General features: G+C 35.5%; 3 protein-coding genes, 1 long non-coding RNA gene and 1 pseudogene across 4 annotated transcripts; 1 reads left to right on the top strand and 4 right to left on the bottom strand.

Moving 5' to 3' along the window:
• Nucleotides 1–268: 268 nt before the first annotated feature.
• On the bottom strand, nt 269–2,747 carry LOC140053986 (tubulin alpha-1 chain-like). Its single transcript, XM_072098777.1, has 2 exons — nt 2,615–2,747; nt 269–1,748 (listed from the first exon to the last, which is right to left on the bottom strand). The coding sequence occupies exons 1-2, from the start codon at nt 2,615–2,617 to the stop codon at nt 393–395; spliced, it is 1,359 nt and encodes a 452-aa protein (XP_071954878.1). The 5' UTR covers nt 2,618–2,747; the 3' UTR covers nt 269–392.
• Nucleotides 2,688–21,666, top strand: LOC140053987 (uncharacterized). Its single transcript, XR_011846474.1, has 3 exons — nt 2,688–2,780; nt 16,833–16,970; nt 21,313–21,666. It is a non-coding gene; the product is annotated as an uncharacterized lncRNA (long non-coding RNA).
• LOC140055617 (tubulin alpha-1 chain-like) lies at nt 6,717–8,800 on the bottom strand. The gene is made up of 2 exons (XM_072100954.1): nt 8,725–8,800; nt 6,717–8,097 (listed from the first exon to the last, which is right to left on the bottom strand). Exons 1-2 carry the CDS (start codon nt 8,725–8,727, stop codon nt 6,742–6,744), a joined length of 1,359 nt encoding a protein of 452 aa, XP_071957055.1. The 5' UTR covers nt 8,728–8,800; the 3' UTR covers nt 6,717–6,741.
• LOC140053942 (tubulin alpha-1 chain-like) lies at nt 11,776–14,598 on the bottom strand (annotated as a pseudogene).
• Nucleotides 17,772–19,822, bottom strand: LOC140054093 (tubulin alpha-1 chain). The gene is made up of 2 exons (XM_072098936.1): nt 19,708–19,822; nt 17,772–19,283 (listed from the first exon to the last, which is right to left on the bottom strand). Exons 1-2 carry the CDS (start codon nt 19,708–19,710, stop codon nt 17,928–17,930), a joined length of 1,359 nt encoding a protein of 452 aa, XP_071955037.1. The 5' UTR covers nt 19,711–19,822; the 3' UTR covers nt 17,772–17,927.
• Nucleotides 21,667–22,752: the final 1,086 nt, after the last annotated feature.

Here is a 22,752-nt window from a genome sequence, read left to right as displayed (position 1 = left end):
CGTGTCATTAACTTCTTTCTCTCGTCATTTACGCGGTCTGTATGTATTAGTCCTATACTAATAATACTTATACTACCACTGTCATTATTAGTCGCGTTGCGACTCTACAGCTCACTATGTCGGTCGGTTGGTCGGTCAACTCAAATTTGAGCACGCGACTGCATTCATGTATATGGCCTTGTTTTAACTGTGATCTTATCATCGTCATTAGTCAGGTTGTAAGCTTGGAGACTCAATAATTATAATAACAAAACAATTTTTATTATTTTTGTTTTTTTAATTCAACATGGATATTTCAGTTAATTCATCATTTGGCCTAAATAGGTTGATATAGTGACATTTAATATTATATTATTTTGTTTTATGTTGTATATTTTAACACTACTAGCAGTTTAATATTCTTCGCCTTCTTCCTCTTCGCCATCACCCTCGGCGGAGTCCACGCCGACCTCTTCGTAATCCTTTTCAAGAGCTGCAAGATCTTCGCGAGCTTCGGAGAACTCTCCTTCTTCCATACCTTCACCAACATACCAATGTACGAAAGCACGCTTAGCGTACATCAGATCGAACTTGTGATCAAGGCGAGCCCATGCCTCGGCGATGGCTGTGGTGTTGCTTAACATACACACGGCACGCTGTACCTTGGCCAAGTCACCTCCTGGTACCACAGTTGGTGGTTGGTAGTTAATGCCGACTTTGAAGCCAGTTGGACACCAGTCAACGAACTGGATAGTTCGCTTGGTCTTGATGGTAGCAATGGCTGCGTTGACGTCTTTTGGTACGACGTCACCACGGTACAGCAGACAGCAAGCCATGTATTTGCCGTGACGTGGATCACACTTCACCATCTGATTAGCTGGTTCAAAGCAGGCGTTTGTTACTTCTGCAACAGTTAGCTGTTCGTGGTACGCCTTCTCGGCTGAGATGACTGGGGCGTAAGTAGCAAGAGGAAAGTGAATACGTGGGTAAGGTACCAAGTTGGTCTGGAACTCTGTCAGGTCGACATTCAAGGCACCATCAAATCGAAGAGACGCAGTGATCGAAGATACAATCTGGCCAATCAAACGATTCAAATTGGTGTATGTTGGTCTTTCGATGTCAAGGTTTCGTCGACAGATGTCATAGATGGCTTCATTGTCAACCATGAAGGCACAGTCGGAATGTTCGAGGGTTGTGTGAGTTGTCAAGATGGAGTTATATGGTTCGACAACAGCAGTAGCAATTTGAGGTGCTGGATAGATGGCGAACTCAAGTTTAGACTTCTTTCCATAATCAACAGACAGACGTTCCATGAGGAGAGAAGTGAATCCAGATCCAGTGCCACCACCGAAGCTGTGAAAGATCAGGAATCCTTGAAGGCCTGTACACTGATCTGCTAATTTTCGGATTCTGTCGAGAACCAAATCAATGAGCTCCTTGCCAACAGTGTAATGACCTCTGGCGTAGTTGTTGGCAGCATCTTCTTTGCCGGTGATGAGTTGTTCTGGGTGGAATAGCTGACGGTAGGTACCAGTTCGAACTTCATCAACAACAGTTGGTTCAAGATCGATAAACACACCACGAGGAACGTGTTTTCCAGCACCAGTCTCGCTGAAGAAGGTGTTGAAGGAGTCGTCACCACCTCCGATGGTCTTGTCACTTGGCATCTGACCATCAGGTTGAATACCGTGCTCCAAGCAGTACAACTCCCAGCAGGCATTGCCCATCTGGACACCGGCTTGACCGACATGGATTGAGATACATTCACGCTTAAAGAAAAATAGTTAAGATCGTAAACCTTATATCAAATACAATACAATACATTAAATACATATTAAGGTTTAATATGACCTGAAATAACAAGGACGTGCTTGTAAAGGATATCTCATATCTTACTATAGTTTTAAAAATAAATATTTTTTTTTTAATATAATTATTAATAATAATACAGGCTCATAAAAAATGTAATTGCACGTCCACTTCCTCAATAAATGTTGAAGTTTCATGAATTTCATTATTTCCTTTTTTTATTTAGCCTCTTTATTTTTTTATAGAATCATTACATTTTCAATCAAAATCGTATGTTAACCGCCAAGCGTCCTGATTGCGTAAACGGAAACTTTTACAACTTCATTCTCATACATCTCAATAGCTAACGCCCATCATACAAAAAAAATTCAAATCCCGGAGATGAAACTATAGTATTTTTTTATCTTTAACTAATATCAATTAGTATTTGTTCATTGGTTTTGTAGATAATGGAATTTAGTTCTACTGCACTAAATATTAAACTCTGTTATGTGCTCAAATATGGTAGTGATATGCCTAAATATGGTAGTGATATGCCTAAATATGATTGTGATATAACATCATCATGTCCATATATGGGTACATCACATTTTGTTCTCACATAAAGTTTGATAGTGTGGACAGAGCTTTAGGACAGTACATGTTTATTCTCATCTCGTGAATGAATTTCAGCACACTTTTCGTTTGTTTTGTCTTTTCAAACTTGATTGGAAACCCCTCCTAAAAATAATCATTAGACATTTCCTTGATTATAAGATTGATATTAATTAAGTTAATTTTATTGATCCAAATGAATTAAAATCCTAAAAAAATCAGATGTACTTACCATTTTAGATAATTACTAATACAATCAATCGCAGACAAATCGACTTGCTTCTTCTTGCACCGAAATTAATGCACGGCAGACGAAGAAAGAACTGACGCAAGGCCACTCAGTCTCCTCAAATATATGTTGTCTTCCCGCCTTAGCAACGTGAACCGGTGTCATTAAGGTAAGTTATTGCGTATGGAGATTATTAACAAACGGTTTCTACATATTAATTCCCGTTGCTCAGTTACGCTCGACATTCGATCAATCTTAAATGTTCTGTTTAGAAGAAATGCTTAATGATATCAAAACCTGATTGGTCAGTTATTAATGTAATGTAAACATACATAAGATTAAGTCACTGTTTAGACATATTGCTTTCAAGATGTTTGTTTGTCTGTCCTTTTGTTTGGATCATAAAGGGAATAAAATAACATCTTTTGTTCACTGAAATATAAAGAAGGTAGAAGGAAAACTTGCTAACGACTGGATATATTATGTCTGTCAAAAATTATTGATTTAAATTTAAGAAGAATGACCGTTAATATTGGCCATTGTGGTATGGAGATAAATATTTGCCTCTGTACTAGTTAATATCGGTCATCTGTAATAATTGTAATAATAGAAAAAAGTTTAAATTAAAATTTACATTATTAAATACAAAGTCATTTACTGTATAAGTAAAATATTCAATTTGATTGAGATACATTCACGCTTAAAGAAAAAGATTGTTACCCTTATATCAAATACAATACATTATATTACATGATGAAATGAATAAAATCTTTTGTTCACTGAAATATTAGTCATTTATAAGTAAAATATACATATCTAATTTCACGTTTGTATTCTGAATTTGAAAACGTGTTGAGAAGTGGTATTTTTGTTGGTTTTTGTTTGTTTAATTATGCCTAGGCCTATCATCTTGTGGGTACTTAATTGTAGTGTGTAGTACAACCATGTCATTGCATATAAACATGTAGCAAAAAGAACCACTTTCTATATATTTATATACATACTATTACAGACCACATTTTCATTTTAAATGCTTATTTTTTGCTTATGAAGGAAATTAAGAAATTCATTCCTTCATTTATTATTTCCGTTGTATTGAATACTTACTATCACCTGGACATGGCAGCTGCACAAACCACGATAGCAGTCCGTGATCATCATAATTAACGGACTATCAATTGTTATATGGATTTAGCATAGAGAATTATTAAGATAATAAGTATTTTCTTTCGTCATTATTTATGTAATGATATGAGTACGGTGGGTGAAATATTAAACTATCGTATTTATTCGAATAAAAACCCTGATTTGAATGATTTAGGGGGAGTTTATTATTTGATTATAAATGTTAGGCCTACCATATTACGCTAAAAAAAATCAACGTCTCCCTCGAATAAAACACTCCTAAACTAATTAACAGGGTATGAAACAATACGGTATGTATATGTATATATATAATGTATTTTTGGGTTTCTGTGTACAATGTGAATAAATATAAGAAAACCATGAAAACAGGAGGAAAAAACAAAAATTTACAAAAATCACTGATATTTTTTTTTTTTTTTTTTGAGCAGAAAAATATAAAGAAAAATGTAGAATATTAACGGAAAACAATATAATTAAAGAAAGAACATATGAAGACATATATTACTGATTTATTTGTAATGTATTTAATTATGATATGAAAGAATAAAGGTGGTGGTTCACAAAAGAGAAAAAAAGAAAACACTCCTAAACTATAAACGGGGCGTCTATTCGAATAAATACTGATACTATAATACTGAATTATATATCAGTGCGAAAAAACACCGATTTGCTTAATAATTTGATTTCTTCCTTGGATGATAGCTTTTTATTTAAAGTGAACTACAGTATAGTTAATGTTTGATGATCAATGCAATCTCTTGGATTCGATTGATAGACACGTTGAACAAGTTAATTATTCCGCCCTCTATACATTTCCTAGCGTGAAAACTGTCATCAAAAACCGAAAAAACGATCGTTATTACTGTACTGCTTATATTATGATGATAAGCATTAATGTAAACATCTTTCTTCAGCAGATGTTTTGTAAATGACTCACCATCTAACTATTGTTAAGAGCTGTTGCCGTGTATAAGAGAAAATGGCAACACTAACTTGACGCGCGCTCTACAATATCAAACTAGTTTGACAAAAGTGTGATGTTATATGCCCAATATGGTAGTGATATGACATCATCACTTTTTTTCACGTACAGTTTGATAGTGTAGACAGAGCTTGAGGATTGATTTTTTTTTTTAATGTCTTTAAATATAAACAGACCAGGAATTTTATTTTCAGGATTTCACTGAAATCGATATATTGGTGACTAACACCATCTCGAGTTATTAGTTACTAGATGGTACGCTCGCTTCGCTCGCGTACCATCTAGGTCGTGCCCACAGATGGTTCTCGAATACAGTAATTTCAGCGTAACAAAACTGGCGATTTCAAATGTACGTACCGCAGGACTACAATACATTGTCGTTTACAGAAACGAATAAATAGACACGATGATTTATGTAGTCAACTAAAATTAGCACCCTGGGAATTACTTCCGAAGGAGAAACTTATCACAAAATGATTGGACTCATTTAAAGAAACCAAATTTGATTTGTGTTTTGTATGTAACATTAGGGTTGAGGGACGGGAAAGCGGATAGGTACAAAGAGGATACATTTTTAAATACAGTATATTCTTTATCCACTCAGTAATGAAATATTTGTTCATGTTTTATAGGCCTATAAATAATATACCTCTAAATACAGTAAAACATTTGCGATGTAATACTTTGTTAAAACTGTCACTGTCATAATCGATTGAAATATTAAAGTACATGTCACGATACACCACTACGACATTTATATTATTGGTAATTATTAATTAATACAAACGTTGAGAAGGAACTGTCAGTATAAAGTTTATTTGTATATCATAATGTATTTATCTATCTAACAGTAGAGCCTATCCACAATCTCAGTAATAAAGTTTATTTGTATATATTTTTATATTACATCTAACAGTACGAACATTCACAGTAATAAATGTTCGATTCAAATGAGGACCAAAAATAGTTAATAGGTATTTACAGTATTGTCAAAGTATTGCAAGTTTATTCTCAAAGGGCCCATATATTTACCTACCGTATGTGTTAAACCAAGGGCTCATAAATTTACCTACTTGTGTTAAACCAAACTCTGGCAGACTGAGAGATTGGGATGTTCCATTCATCGCAAATCAATACATTTGTATAATCGTATATTAAATCTATCAAAATAGTATTTTTTTAAAGAAAATCGGCCTGTCTTCAACATTATGATGGTGTACTCTAGCTGTTCAACCGGTTTTCAGCTATTAAAAACAATTATCGTAGGAGGAGATAGGAAAATGCGAAGCCTCCTCGCATTTTTGTGGCGGGTATTTTTCAAGATGGACATCCATTAGACAGTGTATACCACGATCGGAAAACACCCCTATTATCCATTAGACAGTGTATACCACGATCGGAAAACACCCCTATTTGGGGCAAATCGTTGAACCTAAATTCTTTTTAATCGTCAATAACTAATTATCTAACTCAATTTAATTAGTAAACAGGGTTACATCAGGTGGTTAAAATCAGTACCGAAAGTACGAACCAACTTTATATACCATCGAGTAAAAATTCTAGAAGTAAGGCGCGATTTACCGAATTTTGCCCTTACGTAAATTTATATATAGATTATAGGCTGAAATATTAGTGCGCCCTCTGTCGCCCTCTGCATACTACCGTGTGTTTCACTCAGTTTCTGAATGCTTATTGTATAATATCTTAATTTATTTTCATCGATAGTTATATAAGTGTGATAGCATTGATATTATTACATTCTACCATTATTCACCGAGGAATTTATGGCCAGCAACGTGATTGAAACCTTTAGCTATAGACACAGTTACACCAGAGAAGAGTGGAAAATGGTTACACATTCAACATAAACAGAAATAAATACATTTTATTTTTCATACGAATTTATTGCAGTCAATCATTGGCATGAATACATGGCATAATTCAAAATCAACATTTTAAAAAGTTACACAAACAAATTAATTTATAATTTCAAGTTAGTAATTTAATATTCCTCGCCTTCCTCTTCTTCGCCTTCTCCTTCTCCGGAGTCAGCACCAACTTCTTCGTAATCCTTCTCCAGGGCTGCCAGATCTTCACGAGCTTCAGAGAACTCTCCTTCTTCCATACCTTCACCAACGTACCAATGTACGAAAGCACGCTTAGCGTACATCAGATCGAATTTGTGATCAAGACGAGCCCATGCCTCGGCGATGGCTGTGGTGTTGCTCAACATACACACGGCACGTTGTACCTTGGCCAAGTCACCTCCTGGTACCACAGTTGGTGGTTGGTAGTTGATACCGACCTTGAAACCAGTTGGACACCAGTCGACGAACTGGATGGTTCTTTTGGTCTTAATGGTAGCAATGGCTGCGTTGACGTCTTTTGGTACGACGTCACCTCTGTACAACAGACAGCAAGCCATGTATTTGCCGTGACGTGGATCACACTTCACCATCTGGTTGGCAGGCTCAAAGCAGGCATTGGTTATTTCTGCAACGGTCAGTTGTTCGTGGTAAGCCTTCTCAGCTGAGATGACTGGGGCGTATGTAGCAAGAGGAAAGTGAATACGTGGGTATGGTACTAAGTTGGTCTGGAACTCAGTCAAGTCCACGTTCAATGCACCATCAAAACGAAGAGATGCAGTGATTGAAGATACAATCTGGCCAATCAATCTGTTCAGGTTGGTGTAAGTTGGTCTTTCGATGTCAAGGTTTCGTCGGCAGATGTCGTAGATGGCTTCATTGTCAACCATGAATGCACAGTCAGAATGTTCAAGGGTTGTGTGAGTGGTTAGGATAGAATTATATGGTTCAACAACGGCGGTTGCAATCTGTGGAGCCGGGTATACAGCGAATTCCAGCTTGGACTTCTTGCCATAATCTACTGAAAGACGTTCCATCAAGAGTGATGTAAAACCAGAACCAGTACCACCTCCAAAGCTGTGAAAGATTAAGAATCCTTGAAGACCAGTACACTGATCTGCTAACTTTCGGATTCGGTCAAGAACAATATCAATCTGCTCCTTTCCAACAGTGTAGTGACCTCTGGCGTAGTTGTTGGCAGCATCTTCCTTTCCGGTCATCAGTTGTTCTGGGTGGAAAAGCTGACGGTAGGTACCGGTTCTGACCTCATCAACAACGGTTGGTTCAAGATCGACAAACACACAACGTGGTACGTGTTTACCAGCACCGGTTTCACTGAAGAAGGTGTTAAAGGAGTCATCACCACCTCCGATGGTCTTGTCACTTGGCATCTGACCATCAGGTTGGATACCGTGCTCCAAGCAGTACAACTCCCAGCAGGCATTACCGATCTGGACACCGGCTTGACCAACATGGATGGAAATACATTCACGCTATAAAAAAAAGAAAAGAAATATGTAAATAATAATAAGTTTACTATATATTTTTGTTTATTAAACTAATCCATAACAGACCTGCTTTTACCATAGGCCTGGTGATAAATTAAATCAGTTTTCATTCCTTTAAATGTTATTCCATATTTTTTTAATAGGGAAAATGGATTGGATACAAATTAAAAATGAACGCTTTAAAATTTAATCCTAACATAAGAAGTTTATATAAAGTTAAAACAAATAGTATAAAAAAACTAACTGTTTTCATTCGCATCATTTAAAAGAAATGTTAATTTTTTTTGGATAGGCCATATTATCTAATAACATAACTAGTAAAAAGTGGATTATAAATGAATAATTTATAATTATTAACTAACTAAATTGAATAAATGCCAATTTTTAGCATAGGATTATATTATATATTTTTTGTATAAAGCAACTTATCGAGGGAAACAAGGATAGGACTGGATCTCATGTTAAAATGAAACATATAAAGCAAAGTTATTTATAAACGAAAAAGCTATATACAACTAAATAGATAGATCATTCTTCAAACCACACCACTTTATAATATTACAATATTACATATTTATACAACTATTAAATAATATTGAATACTGTACTTACCATGATTAGTTTTGCTTCAAAACAGAAATACAAAATGTATTACAAAGTGCAAAAGTCTGTCTAACTCTGTACGTCCTACTTTAAGATAGGGAAGGAGTTGAGTGTGCCTTAGTTACCGATATTCTACAACATACCCATGCATTTACCCAAATCCGATTATCATTATAACAATGGTTAATTAATTATTCATCAGAATTACAATGGCTAATTAATTATTCATGAGATGAAGTTTTAAAAGTACCCTAGTAACGGAAAGCATACACAGTTTTGCTGTAACTTTATTGGCTATTAGTTACAGAGTGTTTCATCAAGTGGGATTAATGCTCTATTGTAACAGAGCCCCAATGTTGTTGAGTTCAATTCACTATTATTAACACGGGCTCTTAATGATCGATCGATTTAATTGTTTGAGTTAGAAGTGTTTTATTATTGTTGCTGTCTGGGATCGAAAACCAACGAAGCATTGACTACACTGTAACATGTTTAATTGTTCTTTTACATTATTAAATTTGAAAAAGATAGAATTTGTTAGTAAATTATTGTATATTTTCGGTAGATTCTCAGTACTGTATCTATTTCCGAAGCACCCTATGATTATTTGGTAATACATCACATATGATTATTATGACAAGGAAATTGATATACAAAAAAGAATACGCTAAAATATGATTATGTTAAGAAATGAATATGCTAGAATTATGACCTATGTTAAGAAATGAATATGTTAAGAAAAGTAATGTATTAAGAAAAATGAATACGCTTAGATATGAATACTTTAAGAAATAACATGTTAATGAATATTTTAAGATATCAAGATTATGAAATGTCATTATTTCACATGTATCTACTAGGCTGTATTACGAAATATTACTATGATTTCAAAAATAGATAGTATATGGAGATACAGCACTGGGAATCGGGTGTTTTAATTTTAAGTTGGACATTCGTAGTAAAGTATAGAATGCTTTGATCATGCTCTATGCTTTGATATATCATTTTCCTAACCAAACTCCCATAATGCGCTACTGTACAACCTATAATATTGCCTTGTTACAACATGGATTTGTATAGACATTTATGTTTCAAAATGGTTATTATACTTTCTCGTATGATATATTCGTCTCTGCATCATGTTAATGATTTTTTTTATGAACATACTTGCTCGATCGATTTACTGTAGACCTACTTGCATCAGGACTTACATACGATTTAATTGATTTCGATCATATTGTTGGTGAATATAGCATACATTGTATCTTAGCAACCACTTGTAGATTAGTCACCTCGTACGAAGAAATGATTGGATAGTTACTATTGTGAGTCATAACTCAATGTCACCGTTACTAAGATGGTTACTATGGACGCTCTATTCATGGCAGTGTTACATAATTGTGTAGTTAATATGGAATTTATTATTAAGTTATATCATGGTTATATATATAATCATTATACTATCTGCGCTTTAATAATGTTCGTATATTTACAAATCGATTGTTCTGTGTATTATATTTATACCACCAGCCCTTCTACAATGCATTCATTATAATTCACAAATAATATTACTGTATTTCAAAACCTGATATCATACGGTACCTTGTTTACTAAATGTACTTTCAAAGCAACTAATAAATTAGGAATTTAATATATTGTGGACATTTCATATCCCTTATTCCGTCTTTAAGTTTACTCAAATAAATGTTTGTATTCGACTTGAATTTGTCATTAACAAATGGGTATTACCGATAAAGTAAAACAAAACTAATTTTATACAGAATTACATTTTGCGTTAGAAAAAGGGTAAACTATGTATAGTAGCTTTTCTCTACCTGACGTGAATAGATATAAGAACTCGATTTTCAGAATCGTTCTTAAATCAGTTTGAGAAATTAACAGAATTTAAATCTGTTTTAAAGTTAATATTTGTTTATTACACCTTATTTATAGAGGGTGACCCTAAACAGCGTATGCTGACAATCAAGGGGCCCTCTTGATGAGTTATGATAAGTGTCTGTGTGTGACAGTGTGCTGTGATATACTAGTACACCGGGATAACCCCCTACTCGTCTCGAAAGATGTACTAGGTTCTTTAAAGTGCACATGAGCCAGATGTGTACACTTGACCTACGGTTTATAGTCCTTATCCGAGAAGACTCGTTCTACCACCAGAACCATGGAGCGAGTGAGCCTTGAACCCTTGCCGATGTTAATATGGAAAGGTATTGCGGTTCTACTGTCTTAACCGCTTGGCCACTAACATTTCGAATACATTCTGTAGGCCTACAGATACAGTTTACAGTGTTATGTATAGTGCATATATGCTGAAATTCAATTAAATACATAGTAACGAAGAGTAACAAATAACAAAATATATATTGTACAATGGTTCTCATATGCATGCAAATACCCTTATTGTCAGGCTCAGTGTAGACTACCATTGTGTTAATAACAATAGGAAACCCTATAGAAACGGCTATGTCGATCTTTATTGTATTGAAGGTCTTCTGGGGTACCATGGATACAAAATACACCGCACGCTACGTGACAAAAATAGCCATTGTATAATACGACTGGAATCCGCCTTTTCAATAATTTGTAAGTGTTCCTTTATATCGATGATGAATAAAGTATATTTGATTTGATATCTACAATACTTGTTTGATTGTCCAATATTTAATTATTCAACAGTAACGAATGAAAATAATATAATATTATTATTAATATTAACTTTAATTAAAGTTGTTCAACAGTAGTGGAGAGTACTAATAGCAACCTGTGGTGATGGGGTAATAGTTATAACGTCATGATTAAATATAGCGTTAAGTTATACTTGTAACCAAAAATAGGTTGAATAGTCCTCAAATTTCACTTTAAAAAAACGCGTAGGTGAAGCCTATAGTAAATGCATTTTTTTTTTAATTAGGTATACAGTAGGCCTCGTCATATTATCATGGTCCCCATAGTCATATCAGGCTTGAAAACACACACTCACACACACACTGTACTACAACGACAAACGATGATAACATAACAAATAAAACTATAAGTCAAAGATTTCAATGATTTCAATTTAATTTAATATAAGGAATTTTATAGATATTTGCACAATTTCACAATTTTGTTATTTTAACTTATATGTTACCAGATAAGAGTGGATTTAACATTTAATTTTTCTCGGTTATGCATTTCGATAATGTGTTATGTATGATTTAATTATTTTTTTATGCACGACAAGTCTATCTCTAATATTCATCGCCTTCCTCCTCTTCACCTTCACCATCGGCAGAGTCCACACCGACCTCTTCGTAATCTTTCTCCAAAGCAGCCAGATCTTCACGAGCTTCGGAAAATTCGCCTTCTTCCATACCTTCACCAACATACCAATGTACGAAAGCACGCTTGGCGTACATCAAATCGAACTTGTGATCAAGACGAGCCCATGCCTCGGCGATGGCTGTGGTGTTGCTCAACATACACACGGCACGTTGTACCTTGGCCAAGTCACCTCCTGGTACCACAGTTGGTGGTTGGTAGTTGATACCGACTTTGAAACCTGTTGGACACCAGTCGACGAACTGGATGGTTCTTTTGGTTTTTATTGTAGCAATGGCTGCGTTGACATCTTTTGGCACGACATCTCCACGGTATAACAGACAGCAAGCCATGTATTTGCCGTGACGTGGATCACATTTTACAAGTTGGTTGGCAGGTTCGAAACAGGCATTGGTTATTTCTGAAACGGTCAGTTGTTCATGATAAGCTTTTTCGGCCGAGATCACTGGGGCGTATGTAGCAAGTGGAAAGTGAATACGTGGGTATGGTACCAAGTTGGTTTGGAACTCTGTCAAGTCTACGTTCAATGCACCGTCAAATCGAAGAGATGCAGTGATTGAAGATACAATCTGGCCAATCAATCTGTTTAGGTTGGTGTAAGTTGGTCTTTCGATGTCAAGGTTTCGTCGACAAATATCGTAGATGGCTTCATTGTCAACCATGAATGCACAGTCAGAATGTTCGAGGGTTGTATGGGTGGTTAGGATAGAATTGTATGGTTCAACGACAGCGGTTGCAATCTGTGGAGCTGGGTATACAGCGAATTCCAGCTTAGACTTCTTACCATAATCTACTGAAAGACGTTCCATCAAGAGTGATGTAAAACCTGAACCAGTACCACCTCCAAAGCTGTGAAAGATCAGGAATCCCTGAAGACCAGTACACTGATCTGCTAACTTTCGGGTTCTGTCCAGGACCAGGTCGATATGTTCTTTACCAACTGTGTAGTGACCTCTAGCGTAGTTGTTGGCAGCATCTTCTTTTGCCGGTGATGAGTTGTTCTGGGTGGAATAGCTGACGGTAAGTACCGGTTCTGACCTCATCAACAACGGTTGGTTCAAGATCAACGAACACAGCACGAGGAACGTGTTTGCCAGCACCAGTCTCGCTGAAGAATGTGTTGAAGGAATCATCACCACCACCGATGGTCTTGTCACTTGGCATCTGACCATCAGGTTGAATACCGTGCTCCAAGCAGTACAGCTCCCAGCAGGCATTGCCCATCTGGACACCGGCTTGTCCGATATGGATAGAGATACATTCACGCTAAAAAAAAAGATAAAATATATAGTTATTATTTTGTCACAGTGCCATACACATAACACACGGATGTACGTAACCTATTTTAAAGATGTATTTGACTCCTGAAAAAATTATTATTAACAATTTGTCTGTTGAATATGTTAATTTACTGTCACATAATAGTTATCCACTTCCACAAAAATTAGATCAACAACAATTATTTACCTGAAAAACTGTAATTTAAAGCAAAAAAAATAGTCAAATTGGCTGCCAGCCAATGGATTTTTGGTTGAATTTATCCATTTATTATGTCATTTTATAATGGAAACATTATTTTTTAGAGTTTTTTTTTCTACGAAAGTGATTAACTTTATTAAAACTACAAAATACCCTATTCAAAGTCTGATTTAATTAATCTTCATTTTTCATGTTTTGGGGGACAATACATCTTTAATCAAAGTAGTATTTATTTCTCTTCTTCTCTTTCATAGTATATAAACATTAACAGTAAATATGATTAAAATAAGAGGGGCAACATTCCAAAAAAGCGAAGCTTTTATAAGGCAGCTGAAATATAAGCTGTACATTTCTTTGTTAGATTATGCTGAAATTTGCTATTCAATTCTTTTGTGTTTTCTCACAAACGGTTTATCAATAAAAGTCTCAGATCAATACATTGTTACCTAGCAACCCTTGTTACGCTTGAGTAACGATGAGGAAGACAATGAAATTTCATATATTATTTCTATTTTCAAATATTATTTCTAAAGGTGTGGTATTTATTTTATATTAATAATCCTGTTTTTTGAAGCGTTAGATTGTTCTTGATCCTCAAAACGCATTGATTTTAAAATATAATTTTTATTAATGATTAATACTTACAAAAAATTAATAATATAATTTAATTTTATAATCGTTATAATAAATAAAAATATCAATTCATTTAGCCGGTTTTGGGGGGTTTTTTTTTACAAGCCTGAGACACTTACCATTACTTACTTACTTATTAAAATACCTATAATAAGTCGAAAACAATTTGATTTTAGCCTAAATTATTTATGTACTCAAAGATAATTTATTACTGTTGCACTATTTTTTCGCTTATGTTTTACGCCTACCGCACACAATATACAAAATAACATATATAAATAAATAAGCCTATAAAAATAATTCAGTAAACTTACCATGATTGATTTGGAGTGTCTTCAAAAGTCAACAACAAAATTCAATTGCAAAAAAAATCTTTCTAACTCTGTACGTCCTACTTTAAGATAGAACTGGAGTTGAATGTGCCTTAGTTGCCGATATTCCTCAGTATACATAGATTTTTCCAATTAATTATTTACATCACCATATTCATTAGTAAACAATAAACAGCACAAACGTATCTCTATGGTCGAATTCCACGTCTAATGAATATTCATTAGTAACCATAAACGACCGTCATATTGATTTAATCTTATTGGTTCTTCTCCATCCATGTATTAATGAATATTCATAAGCATGCTGTCGGTTCTTAGTAACGCCTCGTGTTTGTTAATTCAATCACATCATTTTATACAAACAACAATGTTTTATATAAAATGATTGTAAGCACAGATTGCAGGTTCCTTGGGAACCACAATGAAAGGTTTAAAGCTCTGTCTACACTAGGTGATGTGCCAAAATATGTTAGTTATACTTATATGGTAGTGTGAAATCACCATATCACATATATGGGCTCATACATACAGTTTGATAGTGTACTAACAGAGCTTTATAGATAGGCATATACTATTACTAATAAAACATGTTAAATCTTGAATACCATGGTCCAACCATGGATTAAAGAATAGAAGGATATGCATCGACGGTGACATCAAACGATTTTACAACGCGCTTGCCTATACTAAAGCACTGCTGCCAATCAAACAAACACGTTCATTGAACTCCGTGTCTCTAACCGCGGCCCTCTGTAAAACGCTGCGAATCAACTGTTACATTTTTTTAGACCAAAACGTAACCATGTAGAAATCGTATGCGCAGTCTGAATGTTCTATTGACATGTCTGCGTCGATGATTAATTGATAACAAACATATATTGCTGAATAATTCTGTTTTAGTTTCATCACAATCGGACTACGAAAAGTTCACTTTCTTACGACTGGTAATTTTAGGTAGTTGGTAATATTAATAAAATATGCCATTTTTATATTTGAATTATCATTATTTGCCTGCCATCTTCTGTCATTAAAAATTGCGTTAATCTATAGAATATTAAATTATGCATTTGACCATGTATGTTGTTAGCGTGGCCGGTGTTCAGACATACAACAATCGTGTTTTTTAATATATGGCTAAGCAGTGGTTTCTTCATAAATCTCCTTAATTATCGATGTGATTATATTTAAACTGTAGTGCCTGGTGATTGGCTAGTGGTTATGTCATCCACATCACATCCAATCACCGGGCCTAATTGAATGAAAACAGCGATCCCTGATCCGGGATTGGCTGGCTATGTATAGTTGCGATTCGTTACCTAGCGGTCGTTTTGAAAAGTACACGCAGGGCAAACTTGATCACGAACAAACGAAGTAGGCCTACCTATTATTATTATTCACACAAGAAGTAAGACAACGGTGAGTATTTAAGATTAGCCTAGGCCTACCTAGGCAGTATCAATGTCGGCAAATCATAGGGTTTACTAGCCCAGTTTAGCCTAGTTAGTACAAGGCCTGGGCCTAGCTAGGCTAGCATTCTTGCTGATTTTGTAATTTTACAACAAATGAGACAACTAATAGTTATTGTCTCAGATGTAGGGCTACTACAGGTCATAAAATGCTACTTTAATCATCATAAAAAAATCATTAGCGTAGATCAATCGCGGCAGAAACCAACATAGTCAATAGTTGACCATCTACAAACATCATGCCACCAAAGAACGCGCGAAAGAAGCGTAGTAGCCAACAAGGTTAAATGTCGTTGCACATGTGCAGTAAACAATATATTAGGCACGCGACCGTTTCGTTGTTACCATGCGGTTAATTAAACTGTAACATTGTGGGCGGTCCGCGGTCTGTCGGCGAGAGTCAAGGAACCCTTGATCTCACGTCGATGCATATCCTTCTATTCTTTAATCCATGGTCCAACATACAGCAGCCTACAGTATAAGTGTTGTATTATTATTATTTGTATAATGCATGTAAAAAGGGACTACAGCGACAGGCCCATGGGCCTTTGTAGTCTCTCGACTATATATATTATATGCCAACCATTGTTATGATATAATATTTTTGGTCAATAAATGTTGAATTGAATTGAAATATAATTATGATACCTAATATATTATTCACTTTTAAAATCCAACGTGTAGGCCTCACACTGTAGGCCTAATGACGTAGGTAGGCCTACATTGGCCTACTGTTTAATTCTCAAAGGGGTATAATAAAATTATTATTTAACCATCGTATATTGTACAATATGTTAAATTTAAATATTGTATACCAATCAAGTACAACATAGTCGTGTTCTATCTATTTATTTATTTTATATAACAGGGAGACCTTCATTTTGATCTGGTTTGTGAATGTGGAAATTAATATTCATACAAAACGAAAATGATTGGATACTTGAAAGTGTGAGTCATGTGACGTCATAAGTCACCGTTGTTGAGATGGTTACCATGGACGCTCTACGTGAGTTTGTACTTTGTTTTCTTGTTCTAATATAGATTTCATTTTACTGTGTTTCTAATTTAGTTCTATTTGCTTGAGTTATATGCTTTTAATTATGTTAAGTCATGTATGACGCATTCCTTAATCATGATTTGAGGTTGAGTTAACAAGTATTTCGACCGACTCTAACTAACTCTAAACTTGCACTGATGAAGGGCTAGTTTTGCCCGAAAGCTCTGCTAACTTTTCTGTTTTATTTTATCGTTTTGATTTAGCTTTTCGCTTTTTTTTTGTATCTCCATTTAGATCCAGCCACTGATACCCACAACATTGTCATTTTTTCAGTAATTTGCCTTTGGATTTAACTAACTCTAAAGTTAGACTTGTGTGAGTTTAAAGCAAAAAGTATACCTAGTGTCAAACTCTATACACTTCAAAAAGACACAATTCTAACACTTGCATTTTTCTTAAGCCCTGTCTACACAAAAAAAAGCGATATGCCCATAGACACGATGGCGTCATATCACTACCTTTTTTGTCAAAATTAGTTGGTAGTGTAGACAGAGCTTTGCGTGGCATGACGTATAGGCTACCTCGGATGCTTCGTTAGTCACTACACCAGTCCACAAGACCTTGATAATCATCAGTGTAAAACTCTATATTAAAAATCCATAAATCAAACTACGAATGTTCATGTCTAAATTTGTATGGGTCGGGCGGTGGAGTCAGTTTGTTTCCCATTTAATCAGTCTGTTTTAACCCAATATCATCGACAAATTCTTAAGTAATATAATTGAGAAAATAAAAAAAAAACACAAGTAGTAAATTTTGAAAATTGTGTCAATTTTAATTATTCTTACGAGTTGATTTGCTTTTATTATTCAAATGTTACAATGAGGTGAACACAATGTATCCGTTTATCGGTAGAATATGACTTTATATACTACTTTAATTGATTATCGAGATTTTTAAATATATTTAATACTCATCGCCTTCTTCCTCTTCGCCATCTCCTTCGGCAGAGTCGACGCCAACCTCTTCGTAATCCTTTTCAAGAGCTGCAAGATCTTCACGAGCTTCAGAGAACTCTCCTTCTTCCATACCTTCGCCAACGTACCAATGTACGAAAGCACGTTTGGCGTACATCAGATCGAACTTGTGATCAAGACGAGCCCATGCCTCGGCGATGGCTGTTGTGTTGCTTAACATACACACGGCACGTTGTACCTTGGCCAAGTCACCTCCTGGGACGACAGTTGGTGGTTGGTAGTTGATGCCGACCTTGAAACCTGTTGGACACCAGTCGACGAACTGGATGGTTCTCTTGGTCTTGATGGTAGCAATGGCTGCGTTTACATCCTTCGGCACAACGTCACCACGGTACAGCAAGCAGCAAGCCATGTATTTGCCGTGACGTGGATCACACTTCACCATCTGGTTGGCAGGCTCGAAACATGAATTGGTTATTTCTGAAACAGTCAGCTGTTCGTGGTACGCTTTCTCGGCTGAGATGACTGGGGCATATGTAGCAAGAGGGAAGTGGATACGTGGGTAGGGTACCAAGTTGGTCTGGAACTCTGTCAAGTCGACATTCAATGCACCGTCAAATCGAAGAGATGCAGTGATTGAAGAAACAATCTGGCCAATCAGTCGGTTTAAGTTGGTGTAAGTTGGTCTTTCGATGTCAAGGTTTCGTCGGCAGATGTCGTAGATGGCTTCATTGTCAACCATGAATGCGCAGTCGGAGTGTTCGAGGGTTGTGTGAGTTGTCAGGATAGAGTTGTAGGGTTCAACAACAGCTGTAGAAATCTGAGGTGCCGGGTAGATGGCGAACTCAAGCTTCGATTTCTTGCCATAATCAACCGACAGCCGTTCCATGAGGAGAGAAGTGAATCCAGACCCAGTACCACCGCCGAAGCTGTGGAAGATCAGAAATCCTTGAAGCCCGGTACACTGGTCTGCTAATTTTCGGATTCTATCGAGAACTATATCAATGAGTTCTTTGCCAACTGTGTAGTGACCTCTGGCGTAGTTGTTGGCAGCATCTTCCTTCCCGGTTATCAGTTGTTCTGGGTGGAATAGCTGACGGTAGGTACCGGTTCTGACCTCATCAACAACGGTTGGTTCAAGATCGACAAACACGGCACGTGGAACGTGTTTGCCAGCACCAGTCTCGCTAAAGAAGGTGTTAAAGGAATCATCACCACCTCCGATGGTCTTGTCACTTGGCATCTGACCATCAGGTTGGATACCGTGCTCCAAGCAGTACAGCTCCCAGCAGGCATTACCGATCTGGACACCGGCTTGACCGACATGGATGGAAATACATTCACGCTAAAAGAAAAAAAAAATATATATATATATATCATTATTTGTTATATGTAATTGGAAAATGTGTACTGATGTAACACCAACTTGTCAATAGAGGATTTCAGATCAATGATGTATCTTAGGCAACCGATCGAGCACTAGTAGTAGAGTATACATCGTACACATCAAGCTGCTATTTGATAGTTATAGTAACTTAGGCCTACTATACACATTATATTAATTTTAAGTCAAATCTTGTCCACTGGGCCTCGGATTTCTTAAATTGTGTTTAAATGTATTCTGATGCCTGTAAATGTATATAGACACTTATATTTTATCATATTCTATACCAAATTTCTGCGGCAAAAATAGTATAGCATTTTATTTATAAGCTTCAAAATAAATACATACTTAAACATTTCAAATAGACAGTACAGACGGTACTTACCATGATAACTTCGGCTTCCTAATTCTAAGTCACAAACAAAAATAATAAGAAAGAGCCTTCTCACTCTGAGCGTCCTACTTGAAGATAGGGATGGAGTCGAATGTGTCTCAGTAACCAACAACACTCCTTTTATATGAGTTTATCAAATTGATTACTTACATATTCCTCGAATGATATCGATAAAGACATATCGAGTTACGGGTAACATGGAAGAACGGCTTCATAAGGTTTTGTTATCGCTTGTAATTAAGTGAAGTCATGAAGAAAGTATCGTTCCCCAATGGTTGAATTAACAAGCATTTATTTTGAAAATCGATATCTCTGACTTTATTTCAAAAATATTTTAATTGAATAAGTTGGTTAGTATTATAATTAGAAACCATATTGTGTGTATATATGCCATTTTGGTGTTGAATTATTTTTAGAGTTGGTGAGCATGATCATGGCAAAGTTCACAGAAATCTTGGCAAGATTGAGGGCGTTATGCTTTGGCAAAATAGGTGATGGTAAAATACGTAACCAAACTAGAACGAAATATAAGACAATATTTATCACAACGTTTTGTATATTATTTATTAATTACAACTATAACTATCAGTTGTTTTTTCGTTATTTTTTTAGCCTTTGTGTTCATAATTGATTCCAAATATACAGTGTATTTGAAGACATTCTTTGTGACCAAAGACAACTTACAAATTTTGATTAGGGTTGTGTCTTGATTTTTTTTATTCTATCAGTTAACATTTTACAATCCTACAATTACCCAGAAAAATGTCAAATTGAATTTCCCCCCTATACATTCCTTAAAACTGTCAATAAGTTTTTTTTTTGTCTATTACATACATATTATCAAACAGCCAACAGCGTTTTGATTTGAAATGACACTTTGTTATTGGAACTTGCTATTCTACCAACGAATTTCCCCCAACATCCCATGACAGTTGTGACTGGTGCGCTTGACATTGTCTGGCCTGGAGCTCGAGTCAATTTCTTATCAACACTCTGTCAGCCCCTAGAGTTCATAAATGACACATACATAATTAATATTGTTCAAAAGTACTTTTGATTTATTAAAAAGAAAAACAGCTGATTTATTATGAATTTTTAAAACTCGTCCCCAACTCGTCGCATTTCATCGATAGCGAACTGGGCCTGATCTTTTCCACCAATCCGTATGACAGCTTCTCACGTTTCCTGGTGCGCATGTTGGCCTAGGCCGAGAGCCCTTTTTCATTCTCATGATGTTTTCCTCCAGTAATTGCTTTATCCTTAAGACCATCAATGGCTCGACTTCACTCTGTAACTGATAGTCATCTTCTAGAAATCGGTATTGGCCGAGTGGTCTCGACGCATTGGTTTGTGTTACAGAAATGCTTATGGCAACGATGAAAATGATCGCCGCTGAGACCACGATGGCTGGCAGTCTATTCTTCATGTTAGATCAATCTGAAATGTAAAACATAATGTTGTGTACTGTTAAAATCTATCTATACACTGTCAAACTTTATGTGACAAAAATGTGATATAGCGATATTTTGACATGATGATGCCGTATCACTACCATATATGTATATCAACTAAATCCTTTTTTTTTTACTTCTGCAGAAGTGTCAGCATTGACGTGGTTTTGTGTCGTGATAAATCATAAACTGCAGTCAAACTAAATAACTAAAGATTACTGGTACTCCGAGACACCCGGCGGCCAAGGAATATAAAACTACACAAAATAACAACGTGACAGATATAATTGCTTGATATATTTTTGGATTTAAATTATAGAGAGATGAACAATCATTGTATCAGTGTTATTGATGGCTCGGATTTGTAAACGCATAGTTTTTTCACTTCAAATGAATATTAGAATATTAGAAAAAACAATCCGATCCGTCATCAACTGTGAATTAAAAAGTGCTTATCCTAAAAATGGTAAATTAATTATAATTCAATCAAAAAAATGTCTTATTTCTTTTTATTAATTTTACTCATTTGTTCTTCAGAATGATGGTTCCGAAACGTCGATCTTTTTTGTCATTAAATTTTATTTTAAAGTTATATAGTAAGTGTCTCTTAATTCATAATATCATTATCGACCCAAAATTGTGACCCAGAAATGACCCAAAAATGCCGGGACATAGAGCCTAAACTTTTATACTTTTTCGTAAAAGGTTAAAACTTTATATTATAAGTTCGATGTCATGGTGACAAGTGAAATCACGGTAGAGTGAAACGCGAATGACCTCCACAAACTGAATCATACAAAGAAAAAAAAATTCAATTCAATTTCTATTTTATTTTTCTAATGTGAAAAAACGTTGACGCAGCAATTATGCGAACAATAATATTGATGACGTATGCTAACGCCCATTATCAGGTCACGTGAAACAAAATAAAAGCGGGAGAAATTGAGTAACATTGAAACAAACAAATTTGTTGGCGTGATCCGCTAAGTCCTTAGAGGGCTATCATCATTAGCAGTGTGAACGTTCTAAGATGTTTTGAAACATAAGGAATCAAATTCTTAATTGAATTGCTCGTGTGAATCCTCACGTACGTTCAACTAAGTACACGTTCAGATTTACGGAGACGGAAACGTGAATTTGATTGTCCATTCGAGGCAATCTCCTTGGACCATTCATTACTTGACGGTGGCGTGGATTTAGACAACAGAAAACAGTACTTATTTTTGGAATAAAGTAAATTTTACATAAAAAGTTGTAACAATGTTTTGCTTTGTTGCGGCACATTTACCCCACACGCCTACACAAGTTATATAGTCGCCTTAATCAATTTTTTGTTTTAATTGCGTCACGTTTGCGCAGATGTGTAGTGAACAACCAGGTTGCGTTGACTTTCTCGCGTGCTTGTTACGAAAGCAAAAAGTACATTTTGTTGGTTCCCTTCCCTCCGCTTCAATAAAATGTGCAGGTCCTATAGTCATTGTAAAAACAATAACGTATACTAATTATACCAAGGCAATCTTAACAACAGGATGCAGAGCTCCGAATATCAAAGTGTTTATCTGTGGATGCGACACGATCAGTTCCA

Source organism: Antedon mediterranea, chromosome 7, assembly GCF_964355755.1.
Source record: "Antedon mediterranea chromosome 7, ecAntMedi1.1, whole genome shotgun sequence".
Classification (NCBI taxonomy): Eukaryota; Metazoa; Echinodermata; class Crinoidea; order Comatulida; family Antedonidae; genus Antedon; species Antedon mediterranea.
Note: the sequence above shows the minus strand (reverse complement) of the source record. Positions and strands in the feature narration are given on the sequence as shown.